Raw genomic sequence first — 14,319 nt, 5'->3', positions numbered from 1 at the left:
TTGTCCCAGGCGACGAACTCTGACCTTGTTTGTGAGGTGGCTGTCTGAGCACATTTCACGCTCTGCCTCGATGAAACTTTGACTCTCCAGGTGTGGCCGGCGAGACACCGTGTGCGGGTTCGTTTTGGAGCGGCTGCTGACATGAGTTCGACCTCATTTTGGCTCTGATTCGACGTGCAAATATACGCCGCCGTAATCACATATTTCAGCTTATATGAAATCCAGAAACATAGATGGAAGTCCTTATGACTGCCACTTTGCATATTTACGATATATATATATATACACACACACGATATATATCGTATATATATATACACGATATATATATATATATATATTTTCTTTATAAACAGTTATCATTAAACCTACAATGCCATCCTCAGAGGATTTGCACATTTCTGTACAACAGCACAGTATGAAATACACGTTCGTGAATATAAATTCCACGCATTTATCCTAGCCCATGTATCCATCCAGCAGGAGCATCACTGAATGGAGCTCCTTCTCCCTAAACACTGTTGGTTTTACACTCTCTGCCCATTTATCCTGCTGGTTTGGAGTGGAGGTACTCCAGATAAATGCCTCAATTAATTACACCAAAGAACAGACTGAGAGAGGGGAGCAGACCAGCCTGTTGTACACTGGAGTGCAAGTGAGGTAAAAACAGAGCATGAGAATAGGTTAAGATTTCCCTCAAATCCTCTCTCTCTCTCTCTCTCTCTCTCTCTGAGCTCTCTATTAGAGGAGGCACTGTTCCATCTCCCGTAACCCTGTGCCACGGCCGATTGAGACAGCGGGGCCCTGGGAGGGCCGTGGTTCCTCGAGGAGTTTGTGAGCAGCGGCTTTATGGCGGGAAAGCAGTGTGAAATCAGATCTCCTGAGGCAGCCTCGGTTCTCCTGGGAAGAACGGACCGGGCTGTGAGGTCTACGTAACAGCCGGACCTCCAGATCGCTGAACTGTCACAGAGAGCAGTGTGTGTGTGTGTGTGTGTGTGTGTGTGTGTGTGTGTGTGCTGGAAGGGTTCCTACCATCCAGCATGTCTTAATTAAAGATGGCTAGAGAAGCAGAACAGACAGACCATGCTGAAGAGGTGAAGAGTGTGAAGCATTCAGGATACTACCGCGATCATCTCTTTCTTCCTTTCCTTCATTATTATTCATATATTTCGAAACGCACTGCTCGTCCTCATCCTCTCCGACAGCACTTTGAGTTGTAATAGAAACAGAAGGTGATGTCTACTCTAGACAGACAACGTGAAGAATCTGTACAATGCCGAGCCACTGATTTTCATCTTTTAGTCGGATATATAAACGTATATCTAATATAAATATATATTCAGTGATCTGCAAATGACATTTAAAACAAATTATACAAAACATTATATGAGGGAACCTTAGATGAAGGTTTTTACTCTTAGAAAAAGTCAAATTCCTAAAACAACAACGGAAAAAATTTTTAAATCCTCCAAGACACAGGGCACAAAATAATCTTGCAGAAATAGCTTCATTTAAATATAACCTACTCGGACTGAAAAATGATTTGAGCAAGGAGGTCACGCAGTTTCTAAGGGACTTGCTAATGTTCTTTTCCTTCTCCCTTTTTTTTTTTTAAAAAAAAAAAAAAAAGAAACACTCACACATGCAGATGTATATTTGGTTTGTACCAGTGGGGTATTAGCATGGAGGAAAAAACGATGGCTGCTGGTAAGTGTTTTTGTTAATGGCCCTGTCTCTTGTACTCCGAATAAAAAACGGTGCTCTGCGTCGGCTGCCATCTCTTTTCAGCTCGTTAATACGTACTGCCAGAAACTAGGCCTGTCCACGGTAGACTTAATTAAAAGGAGGAATTAATGGAAGAGGAAAAGAAGCGTGGGAAAATATGTGTCAGACACGTAACAGACGGATCGGAGCTTTCTGTATATTAGTAGAGAGCAGGAAAGATTCAATTCTTGCTATTGCAGTAGCTAATGCTGTTTATATCAGTCACCAGAGAAAAGTGGAACTAATGCTCGAGATTCCTGTGTGTGTGTGTGTGTGTGTGTGTGTGTGTGTGTGTGTGTGTGTGTTCATGGAACTCTCCTCACCTGTAACATCAGCTGCCATTAGTCCCTCTGCCCGGATGACTTTCACCTGCACTACACCGACATCTTTAATGTTGTGAAAGGATCTCAGCAGACTCTGGAGGGGTCACAGTGCATCAGCTGGTTAACCGTGACAGCCTGAGCTCCTTCTGATACATTAATCACATCCACCATCTTCCACACACAGCAGCACTTGTGCACATTCAAATCAACATTCATGAAGTTTTGCGACAAACCGAAACCAGTTGCATTTACAAAATGCAGATACGAATTTTTTTTTAAAAATACAATAAAATTCAGAAAATCTGCAAATTTTCAAGTAAACAGCGACTGGCTTTGTATGAAGCACACAATCAAATAAATAATAAAAAAAAAACCCTCATCAAAAATATTTTTGTAACAAATATGCATGTTAAAATTATACCCAAGCCTAGAATTCCTTGTGGACAAACTTTAGCATGTTTCTGTTTATATTTTACTTTCAACTGAGTGTTTAGGAACTTTCAGCTATCACTTCCTGTATCACTGGGGTATCGTGATTCACATCGTGAAGACGGAAGAACGCATGGATGAAGAGTGTTGATGTTTCCAAACACAGAAATGTTTTCATTTTAATCTACACGCCTGAAAATGCCCGTTTTCACTGTTAGAGTAATGAAGTAAACGGTTCTAACAGCTGTAATGAATCTGCCTGGAGGAGGAAGCAAGTATATTTTGTTCCCACACACACAGTGAGGAGGATGGCTGGGCAAAAATATTTCCAAGGATCACAGTTGGAGATTTGCAGAAAATGGCAGCACCATCGTCTTATGGGTCACCGAGTCAGAATCTACAATTAGATGCCAACGAACATGCCAACGAACATGCCCTGGTGTTCGCTAGACGCTTCTGGAACCTTGTGTGGGACTGGGTTCTAAGTTCAGACAAGGTAAAAAATAGAACGTTTCGGAAACAAACGCTCTTAACGATGGTTAGACAGAAAAGAACCTAATCCCGACTGCTACGTACCATACAGGTGGAGGATCTGAGTGTGGTTATGGGGTTGTTGTTTTTTTTTCTTCTCCAAATGCACTGGGAAATTTGTTAGGATACATGGCATCACAGGTAGTCCATGAAGTACCAGAAGATTTTGAGACGAAAAATCGGTCTAGAAGTTTCAACTGGGTTGAGGTTGGATTCAGCAATGAAAACCCACGTCGATAAAATCCACACAAAACCTGGAGCTAGAACCCTGCGGGGTCTGGCGAGATTCTGTATCGAGGACTGATCTCAGATTACCTCTCTGTAGTTTCCCATCAAGCATTACAGGACAACATGCAGCAACACAGCAAGACTGCGCAAAAAGTAATGCATGCTGGGGTGCCAATAATTTTGACATGGTTTTGGTAAAAAAAAAAAAAAATTTTTAAATTTAAAAAAGGTTTTTTTTCTTCCTTAAAATAACTTTACTTTAATTAGAGGTGAAATTTCTCTTGTACATTCAGCGTGAGATTACATTCGTTTACAGCAATGGCGTTTTTTTTTTTTTAAAGAACTTTTATTTTACACCTCTTACCAAGGGTGCCAATAATTCTGCCGCTATAATTCTAGACCTACATATATGTATCTGTGCATTGTGAAATATCGACTTTTTTGTAACAGATGGAGCCCATTCGAGCCACCTACATAACAGCCTTCCATCTATCAATCATGATCCCATCCTGTTCCACCTAGTCCATTAGACGCCGTGGCGAATGACAGACTTTCAAAGGGTTAAACTGTTCAAAGCCGAGCGTCTTTAAGACTTATGATTTATGAGAGGGCTAATAGCACTGGTCCAGATAAAAGCCATTCATTCAGACAGCATAATGCTTCTTAACTGCTCCTTTGTGTGTCCATTGGAACATTAAGAGGGCTGACATGTAGTGATGAAACAAGTGCTGAATCGTGCTGGATGTTAGATAGAGACAGAACACTTTCCTCTGCTCGCTGGTGTGTGTGGGGGGGTGGGGGAGATGGGTGTTGGGGCAGCTAGATACAAAGTCTATATCCACTTGAAAAGAGAACTCTCCTCCATCCATCTACATATATAAATTAAAAACATACATGGACATCACGGCAACCTAATGGTCCAAAAGTTAGGGACAATCTTCTGCTGTTCACACACACACTCACGTGTGCAAAAAAAAAAAAAAAAAAAAAAAAAACAAAAAAAAAAAAAAAAAAGGCCATATCATCTGGTTTGGCTTTTAAATCAGGGCAAACGTACTTCACTTCAATTTATTTTTCTGTCTGGCAATAACCTCCTTCTCCACACACACACGCAGAGGAGCAATAATAATTTGACTTTTTCAAGTCACGGCTGGACGACAGATTTAATTCATTATAAACTCCAGCTGCTTCGACTCTTATTGCCGATATTATTGTCCGAAACCTCTCTGATAGCGGATGAGAAAACGTTGGAGAGGATGCAGTGAAGGAAATTTCATTTTTTCCCCACATAACTTTAATACGTAATTGCCCTTCAGATTGCTTGTTATTTATGATTATCATGGTGGGGGGGGGGAGAAAAAAAAAAAAAACATTAGAAAGGCAGGTGCATTTGCACAGCAGAGGAATTTATTATCCTTCTATAGACGACTGAAGAGACGGGAAAACTCTTATAGGCGGACACAGGTTCAATCCGATTATGGGGAGGGTATGTGGACATGACAGGAAGTGGGACACACACACACACACAGACATATATGTGTATACAGTATACACGTACACACAGAGAATTGTGTTAGAAAGTGTGGACCAAAAGCTGGGGGAGGGGAAGGCGGCGGGGCTGTGGCTTGACTGACAGCTTGTCACTGTGACGTCTTATTCCATCTCTGTTGTGGAGAAAATGAATGTCACCGTGCCGAGCCTTATGACTTGCTGTCATCTCGCAGCCGCTCACCTTTTATCAATGCTCTAAATAACATTTCAAGCCCACCGTCTCCTGCCGGACAATCCGGTCAGGGGACATTAAATCGGATGACTGTGAAATGTCATAATAAAAATGGAATGCTAACAGCTTCCCCCCCTCCTTCACCTCACTCCTACTTTCCTTTCTTTGCTCTTTCCTTCTACGTCCTCTCTCTATCTCTCTCTCTCTCTCTCTCTCTCTCCACACACACCCACACTCCAGTGCATTTGTCCGCACTCTGATTTTAAAGAGAGAGACAGGACGAGTGTGGAATCGGGTGCCACCACTTGAGCAGAGGTCACCCTGGCCCTGACGCCCATTAACGTCCATTAAACGCGAGTCCCCCACTCTCTCGCCTTCCCTTATTAAAATGCATAATTCCTGTCTGCTTACAACAACAGCCATGGAGCGAAGCTGCACCTTCTCTTATCAGCAAAAACACATATCAGGAAATACGGCGTCTTTTCTGTACGAGCTCTTCTTATGGGATCAACTTTCTGACTGTACGCGCTATCGAGCTTTTCCTCAGGGGGTTGTTCTTAAAACAGATTTAAGAACTCTTTTGTAGAAACGGACGGGTGAGCGAAATGGCAAAATATATCCCGAGACGTTAAAAAAAAAATCACAAGGTTAAAGTTTGCTAAGAGCAGTACTATATTTAAAAAAAAAAAAAAAAAAAAACTATATATACACATACACACAGTATATTATATATATATATATATATATATATATATATATATATATATATATATATATATATTTTACACACACACACACACACACACATATACACACATATATATATAGATATGTATGCATGTATGTATGTGTATATAATATATATATATATATCACATTTTAAAAAATTCGTTGAAATTACTGGGAACCGTCACTGTTATACAAGTGCTAATGGCACGCACGACTCTGTATTATGAAAAATTTTCACTCTAAAAAATTACTTTCGATGCAGATTTTTTTAAAACGTGACCAAAATATTTCACGTCTTTTAACGTCAGGCATCTTAAGAAGTCAGATATTTGGAAAAACTAGCAGCTAGATGTTATCACAAGTATCACCAATAAACAAACCGTAACTTTGGTATACGTTTTATTTATGGTCATAATGCCCTATTTACCTTATTTTCAATAATAAAGTGTTTTAAATGCTTATCTTAATGTTTTTGAAGCATAACAAGCAACATCAAATATTACAAGTTAATTAATGTATTAAAAAAAAGTACTTTTTTTTAAAAAAAATTTTATTTTAAAGTGTAGGCCTATTTATCATGATACAAATATTACTGTCATATTTGTAGGCTTTTATATAACTTTTTTTTTTTTGATGTAATGGCCTCCAAATTCCAAACAGCAAAAAAAAATAATAATAATAAATCATATGAAAACAAAATTGAAATCCTTTCAACAATAAAGAGGCTCCAGACTCTCAGCGAATCCTCAGGTGTGCCGTGTCTGTTCCACACTGAACCCTAAATGAAAGCGTCTGAGGTGTGACGTGACTGCAGGATGACAGGTGGAAAGCCTTTTAGCAAGCAGACATCTTCATCCTGCTTCTAGGCCATTAATACAAGGTGATGAGGCACTCAGCCGCCCAGCCCCGCTCATCCCATATGCAAACAGCTGAAAGTCATCTGATATGCCTTTGCCACTTTAATGATGTACGTGAAGCCACGGAGAAGCTGCATTAAGAGATTTAATTGCGTTTCGCGCTAGCGCGGCCACCCCAACCCCCCACACCCCTTCACGGTTGCAGACGGCTACAGTTTCTGCAGAGAGCATCTGCGGCTTCAAAGCATCCCCATCCACGTCTCCCTACACCGCCCACCCCCCCCTCAACTGTAACTGCTTTCTTTGCATGGTAGACATCAGCAATGGGTCTGTGTTCGACTGTATTAAGGCACTTTAATTCATGTGGCCATCTGATTTTATGTTGATAGAAAGGTAAAAAGCATTTGAAGCTTAGCTCTCCCCATACCTTCGGTTTTTCTCTACAACACACAGAGAGATCTGTTTAAGCAGCATTGTGCAGCATTAACACCAACACTTCATGTTATCTGCCCAACTAGATAAGGTACATCTTTATTAAATTCCTTACTCTGAAAGAGTGACAAGCAGAGAAAAGGAAATATGTTAATAGTGGGGACAAATTAAAGTCCCTATTTTAAATCCACTGTCCTCCCTCCCATCACTAGCCCAGCATATCTCCCCATCAGACTGCAGGCTAGGGTGCTAATGAATGCGTAGATGCAGCGAGAGAGGGCAGGAGGACGATAAAGGGGGAGAAAACTGAGCGCAAGAATGGGAATGAGGGAGTCAAAACGTCTATCCTTTACCGGGGTGGGAGGAGGGGGGGTTTAGCGAAAAGGTGAAATAGCTTTTCTTTTCATTTTGCACACCTACCCCTCCCCAGCTCCTCACCCATGGCCTGTCTCTCTCCTATTCTTGAAGAGAGCTGGATTTTCCACCATTATCGGTCTAAGAGCTCCCCCCTGTGGGAGCGTAAGGACACTGCGGAGGTGTTTAGCGCACAACTGCTAGCCTTTTATATTAAGTAATGTGGGTCAGCCACCTGCCGTCTGGCCTGTGAAACATTTCCATTTCCGTTGGCGATCAAACACAACATATAAAAACGACTCGGAGTTAAAGTAGAATTAAGAGTAGAAAATGCCTCCCATGCTCTCCCATCTGACAGTAGCTAGGACACCTAGCTAGAGGATTATGGTGTCCTTGTGAAAGCAACTGTGAGACAGAGCCTTTAAGCTGAAAAATTCAAGGGCTTCATGTGTGCCATTATACCCAAGAGCAGATGCATCAGAGGCGGTTAGCAGCGTGATGTGCCCCTTTTTATTTCAACTCTGTCCCCTGCTTTTGGCATGTAAAGAGGTGGCAGAGAGCCGCAAATGGCAGCGAGTGAAGGGTTAACAGGCCAAAGACAAAGCAACAGGCTGAGACTATTGTACAGGCTGGAGGGCTGCAGGGCCCTGGGGCCACAGAGGGCCAAAGGCCCTCACACAGGACAGTAGGCCCTTTCAGTCCTAGCCTTTCAACAGCAAACCCAGCCTCAAAAGAGCCTGTCACAGCACTGTTTCTCCCCCTCTCCTCCTACACTCTCTACCACAATCAGCTCCTCTCCTTCTCCCTCTCTCGCACTCCTCTCCTCTCCTCATCCCACTCTTCAGAGAGCAAAGAGGCCCAAGGCTCTCCAGGCCTGAACCAATCTGCGGCCCCCAGAGGTTGAGCGCCTTTGAAAAGGAGGTCACATCATTGAGGTGCTGCCAGGTCTGAGAACTCGGCGCCAACAGGGACACAGTTCAACCCACAAGCAAAATATATAGAACAGTATATCTAAACAGGGAGGATGAATCGGTATACAGTATTCATTGTGGACATATGGCATTCGTTTACATTTTTATATCTGCTCAATTCCCAAATCCGATCGGTTAAGTGTCGCTTAATTTTCAGTATTTTTATTACAGCAGCTCTGACAGTAACGTGGGTTGCAAAGCACATGCAGCTTTACATTTATGGGCTTGTTCTAAAACGTTTTAAATTTCTTTAAGGACCTTTTTTTTTTTTTTTTTAATGGAAGGAGTCTCCAGTGTCAGTGCTTTGTAACAGTACTTTTTTTCTGCTAATGGAGAGTCTTCAGGACGGAGGACTTCCTGTTTCTCTGTAACATGCCAAACTGTGTATTATTAACTCCAAACAAGAGAAAAAACAGAGAGGTTGGCAAGGACATTAAACGTAAATTATAAATAGATAAAAAGTACATCATTCATTAATAACTTTAAAACGGTCAGTGCTGACAGACTGCTGTGAAAATGGTGGTATAAGTGGAATAAAACACTTCGCGATGTACTGTTATAGGAAAATCAGCGTTTCACGTTGGGCCACATCATCACATCACATCACACCACCCGACATTATTTTTTCCATAACGGTATGTACGTTTTATTCAGTTATTTCTCGCAGTTATGTTAAAACGATGCTTTCAGGCTCCTGTAATTGTGATCGTGTTAACCTGCTGTAGTAATTCTGACCCAAAATTCACACGTCTGTGAAATTTAAATCGATCTGCATTCTTAGACGAGCTCGTTTACGCTTACATATCTGTGCAGAATCCCTCTCCTCTCTTGTGGGTCGTCAAGCATGTTGACAGAAAGGTCCGAGATGGAGACGGCGGCTGAAGCGGTGAGGGTGACCAGTAGCACCAGCATGCCCTCGCCCTCCTCCAGCGGCAGGTCCAGCTTGTGCGTGCACTCCTTAGACAAGAGAGAGAGGTCCACCTGACACCTGGTACGCAAACACACACACACACACACACACACACACACACACACATTGGTATTAATGTCATTATTATCCTCAGCACAAATATACTAGGCACAGCCTGAGTCACATTACAATACATTTACATTACATTTACATTCATTCATTTAGCAGAGTAAGGTGTGTTTTTTTTTTTTAGGGGTTAGTTACGTGCTCACGGAAGAGTTGGATCTTTAGCTGTTTTTTGAAGATGGTGACAGATTCTGCGGTCCGGATTGAGGTTGGAAGTTCATTCCACCACTGAGGGACGGTTAGTGTGAAGGTTCTGGAAAGGGACATTGAGTAGGCACTACTAAGCGTCAGTCATTAACCGATCGCAGATTGCGTGAGGGAACGTAAACCTTCAGGAGAGAGCTGAGGTAGGGCAGTGCTGTTCCAGACAAGGTCTTGTACGTGAGCATCAAGGCCTTGAATTTGATACGAGCGGCTACAGGAAGCCAGTGGAGGGAGATGGAGAGGGGTGTGACACGGGTCCTTTTGGGCTCTGGTTGAAGACGAGGCGTGCTGCTGAATTCCGAATCATCTGAAGGGGTTTGATGGAGCTGGCCGGGAGGCCCGAGAGTAGTGCCTTGCAGTAGTCCAGTTTTGATATGACAAGAGCCTGGACTAGTAGCTGTGTAGCCTGTACGGTGAGACAGGGTCTGATTTTCTTGATGATAATAACAATACCATGATATAATAGGTGCTTACATGAAAAGCTGCATTTATTTGTATTACTACCTTCAATATGTTGTCGATTATTTGCATAGACCCAAGTGTTAGAGTCTTTAGGTTACATTCTAACCTTCTTAAATACTTCTAGACATCATCATCTTACAGAATCTTCACAGCAAATTCTCTGCTAGCAGTCAGAATGTAAACTCCACACAGCGTTGGTTAAAGTAGTGCTTTTTGATTCAGTGTTATCAAACGCTGCTGAACTAAACACAGTTTCAATAGCAGAGAACTGGGAGAACATCCGACAACCCATGCCACATTGTTTGGTCTAAGGATTGTATTGGAGGATAAAATCCCTATTTTTTTTTTTTGACAACTTAAATAAGATCGAGTTAAATGTAATCTCAGTCAAATCAAGACTTTTTAAGAAAGATGAGAACGAAAGAGAAAACCATTTTACACTTTCACTCCCCATGTCCCTGCGCTCTCTCATCGCCTCCAGTGAAGTGACAAGCTCATAGTCCTGCATGAGCACCTGACCTGGCCGGCCATAGTGTGTGCGGTGTGTGTAATGGAAAGCCGAACCTGGCTGCGCGAGGACTTAATGTGAATATCAGTAACAGACCAGATAGTCCAGTGAGAGGACTGAAGAAGATAAGTATTTAAGGAAGGGGGGGGGGGGGGCCCACAGCCAATTACGAGAGTGGCAAGCGAACCCATTTAGACACGCCATGTCTGCGAAAGCCAACGTGCACAAGGTGGAGTGTGGGGAAAAGACAAGCTCCTCAGTAAATTCGCCTACCTCATTCCACACCTCCCTTAGCCATTAGCTCTCTTGTCTCTCACACTTAATGTAAGAGTGTCAGGGTTCGAGGCATGGCATGTGTAGGACCATATTACTGTGTCTTAAAACTGCCAAACACAACAATCAATCAGTTCACAGCTTATTGAATTCTCTCTTAGTATTCTAGATAAGATCAATCTGTAATTCTGCTTGTATGCATTTAATGAAAACAGCATAATTCATAATTCTGCATTTCATCGTTTCCAAAAATGTCTAAGTAAATTGACTAATCCCCACCCCCCCACCCCCCCGCCGTCCCCACTGTCCCTGTTTCACATTTTACAGCTGCTCTGACGGTTTTATTTGCAAGAAAATGCATCTCCTAAATGGATGCTCTATAAAAATCGATACATTTTGCTACTTTCTCTGGAGTCAAACCAGTAAAATGTCTAAAGCATCATATTCTGGCATTACTATACACCATTAAGACCTTCTTTTTAAGTGGCCAGAAAGAGTGTGGACTCCAGAAAACTTTTGATATTTGCTGATGACAATAACCTTCTGCCAACCCACCACGAGTACTTCAAAAAAAATTCATTTTGCTCAAATCTGGAAAGAAAGTAGAATTTTCCACTTGAAAATCTGCACCCTCAAAAAATAAAGAGCAAGTAAAACCCAACCATTTTCCATGCCACTTATCCAACACAGGGTCGCAGGGAGAATGGAGCTTATCCCAGGGAACTCGGGGAATAACGCGAGGGACACCCTTGATGGGGTGCCTACCCATCGCAGGACACAATTCACACACTACTGACAATTTGGAAATACCAATCTTCCAACAACATGTGTCTTTGGACTGGGAGAGGAACCCGGAGCACCCGGACGAAACCCCTGAAGCACGGGGAGAACATGCGAACTCCATGCACACAGGGTGGAGGTGGGATTCGGACCTGGAGGTGTGAGGAAAACGTGCTAACCACTAAGCCAAAGTGCCTCCGAGTAAATAAAACGTGAAGGGTAAAGAAACTGTACAAAATCTCATTTTAAGAAAAAAACTGACCATCTGCTTGTGTGTTTTTAATGGACCACAATGTAATCTTGCTAGACACCGATATGGTAGCGACTGTAGTACGATATACAATGGATGAAAACAATCTGCATCACGTCCGCTGAATGCAACTAACCACCTGGCCTGTGCATGCTATTACCGTAGGTAAAAGTGTTGTGAAAGAGACAACCGTGACCACATGACCCACCTGCCCATGAAGTCGTCTCTCTTGCCGGCGTCTCTGTCCCACACAGTGATGTCTATAAAGCCGCCTCCCTCGTCGTACAAATGGAAATCAAACTGTTCTCTCCACTGAGGGTTCAGCGTTTTGTGTATTGTCTGTAAAAGAAAAGAGTAGTAAAATGAAAAAAAGAAACCTTTTCATTACGAGGCAGGTTTACGTGAACTCGTACAACAGCGACATCAAATCTTAATTATGCCTTCGTTATATGGAACCGACTGAGCAACTGCACAATTCATCGTATTTTAATCACGGCCGTGATTTTTGAATCCCTCAATTAATTACACATAATTGACTGCAATATGGGTAAGCTTAGCTAAATCACTGTTAACATCGTTTTAAGTCCTCACAGTCCCAGCGTATTGTTTTGGTTATTCATTTCACTCATTAGCTATAATAAAACGAATATGAAAGCTACGCTGCCACTTGAATTTTTTTTTCTTTTTGAACACATGGATTTTCTCTTTACGTTATATTACAGTTTGCGTACTATGGACAGTTAAATAAAGAAGAGGATTAAGTGCAAAATCGAATACCTATTAATTAGACCTTAACTCTCAGATTTTAATCAGACTGTAAATGAGTGCTAGTTACTCTAAGACTGTATTAGTCTTACAGTTCATATCAGACGGTGTTCGTATCGGCTGTGAGACAAACATATTGTGTGCTATAAGTGCCTAATTAGGGTGATTCAGACCGGCCTATTTCCACTTTTCCCCTTTCCCTGATAATATAAAAAGTCGCAAACGTTTCTTCGATCAATTATACCCATTTCTTACTTAGATTTCCTCATTCTTGAGCAAGGGTGTCAAATCAGTTTTGGGTAACAGGCCACATTACATTCAGTCCAGTGTCAAGTGGGCCGGATAAAAGAAAATCTATTTAGAGGCGAATAACATCACCTCTCCATCCACCTCTCCAGGTGAATAACATCATCCGTCCATCCTCCATACCGCTTATCATACGCAGGGTCATGGGGGATCCTGGAGACTATCCCAGTGGAACTCAGGGCACAAGGCAGGGGTCACACTAGACGGGTCACCCATCGCAGGGCACACTCACACACCCTTTCATACACTATGGACAATTTAGAGATGCCAATCAACCTACAGTGCACGGCCTTGGACTGGAGGAGGAAACCAGAGTACCCAGAGGAAATGATTTTAATTTGCTGTAGGTTAGACACCCCTGCTCTTTGCTCCATTTGAATCCATTTATTATTTTTTACAACTGGAATTGTACGTTTTATAGACTGTATTATAAAACGGACATATTTTCATTTTCCGTTTAAAAATCGTGAGCATGACGGGGTGCAAACTTTTGCAACAGAGCAAAATACTGTTTATTATTTTACCCATGATTGTGAAGCGTTTGCCATAGAGTCAGAAATATTTTTCGGTCCAATATAATACCTTGCTTTTGTACTTCTGGTGGCCCATTCTGAATTTGGCGTACGGGTCACTCAAGCCATTAGCGTCCATTGGCTGGAGGTTACGACCCTCGATTAAACTGATGCTGACAATTCCTCTCCACAGCTGGGATTTCTTGTGGACGTCTGATAACCTCAGACTCTGGTACTGCCAATTCAACACACACACACACACACACACACACACACACACACACATATGATTACTCATTCAAATCCTATGTGCACATATAGAACCATGGAAATGGATGCAAAAGAAAATTTGCCATTGCCGAACTAAGATGCACGTTCATTACACAACACACAAATACTGTACACACAGGCATAACAACAACCAACACGTCCATCACTAGCACCTCAAATGTATTTCTCTAACACACTGGTATTGAAGACGTCATGCTTTTCTGTCTGAAATGACTACAGAGAGACAAGCAGTGTTTGTGTCCGAACTGAGCTGTATTTCTGAACGTCTATTTACTGCTCTACTAGCAAAAAAAAACAGTAAGACAATCAGGAATTATTAATCAAAACACATTCGTACTGTATAAAACAACTATGTCTCAGTTTCTGTGCCTAATTTGGAGGCCTCATTATCATGGCATTTGTTTGAAGTGCAGTTCATTCAACTGTACAAACACTTCCCTGGAAAAACACACAGCTCTGATGTTGGGAGCAAGCGGCTAATGCCTTTCTCTCCAGACATTAGCGTTTAAAGTGCTGACTCTAGCAGAGACACCGTAAAGTCCCAATCTGTATTAGTTTCACTCCAGCAGCCAGAAAGCCAAGAGGGCTTCC

The 14,319-nt window shown here is 42.1% G+C and overlaps 1 protein-coding gene across 5 annotated transcripts in view; it reads right to left on the bottom strand.

The window, feature by feature from the left end:
• Positions 1–14,319, bottom strand: part of mctp1a (multiple C2 domains, transmembrane 1a) — a 171,045-nt gene that overhangs the window by 70,118 nt on the left and 86,608 nt on the right. For all 5 annotated transcript variants that reach the window (XM_053653996.1, XM_053653998.1, XM_053653994.1 and 2 more), the window contains 4 exons: positions 13,508–13,672; positions 12,063–12,193; positions 9,143–9,329; positions 2,088–2,181 (listed from right to left, as the gene is read on the bottom strand). In XM_053653996.1, coding sequence (XP_053509971.1) covers positions 2,088–2,181; positions 9,143–9,329; positions 12,063–12,193; positions 13,508–13,672 — 577 coding nt within the window. The remainder of the gene's footprint in view (positions 1–2,087; positions 2,182–9,142; positions 9,330–12,062; positions 12,194–13,507; positions 13,673–14,319) is intronic.

This window comes from Ictalurus furcatus, chromosome 22, assembly GCF_023375685.1.
Source record: "Ictalurus furcatus strain D&B chromosome 22, Billie_1.0, whole genome shotgun sequence".
NCBI classification, from domain to species: domain Eukaryota; kingdom Metazoa; phylum Chordata; class Actinopteri; order Siluriformes; family Ictaluridae; genus Ictalurus; species Ictalurus furcatus.
This window is presented reverse-complemented; position numbering and strand designations above follow the sequence as displayed.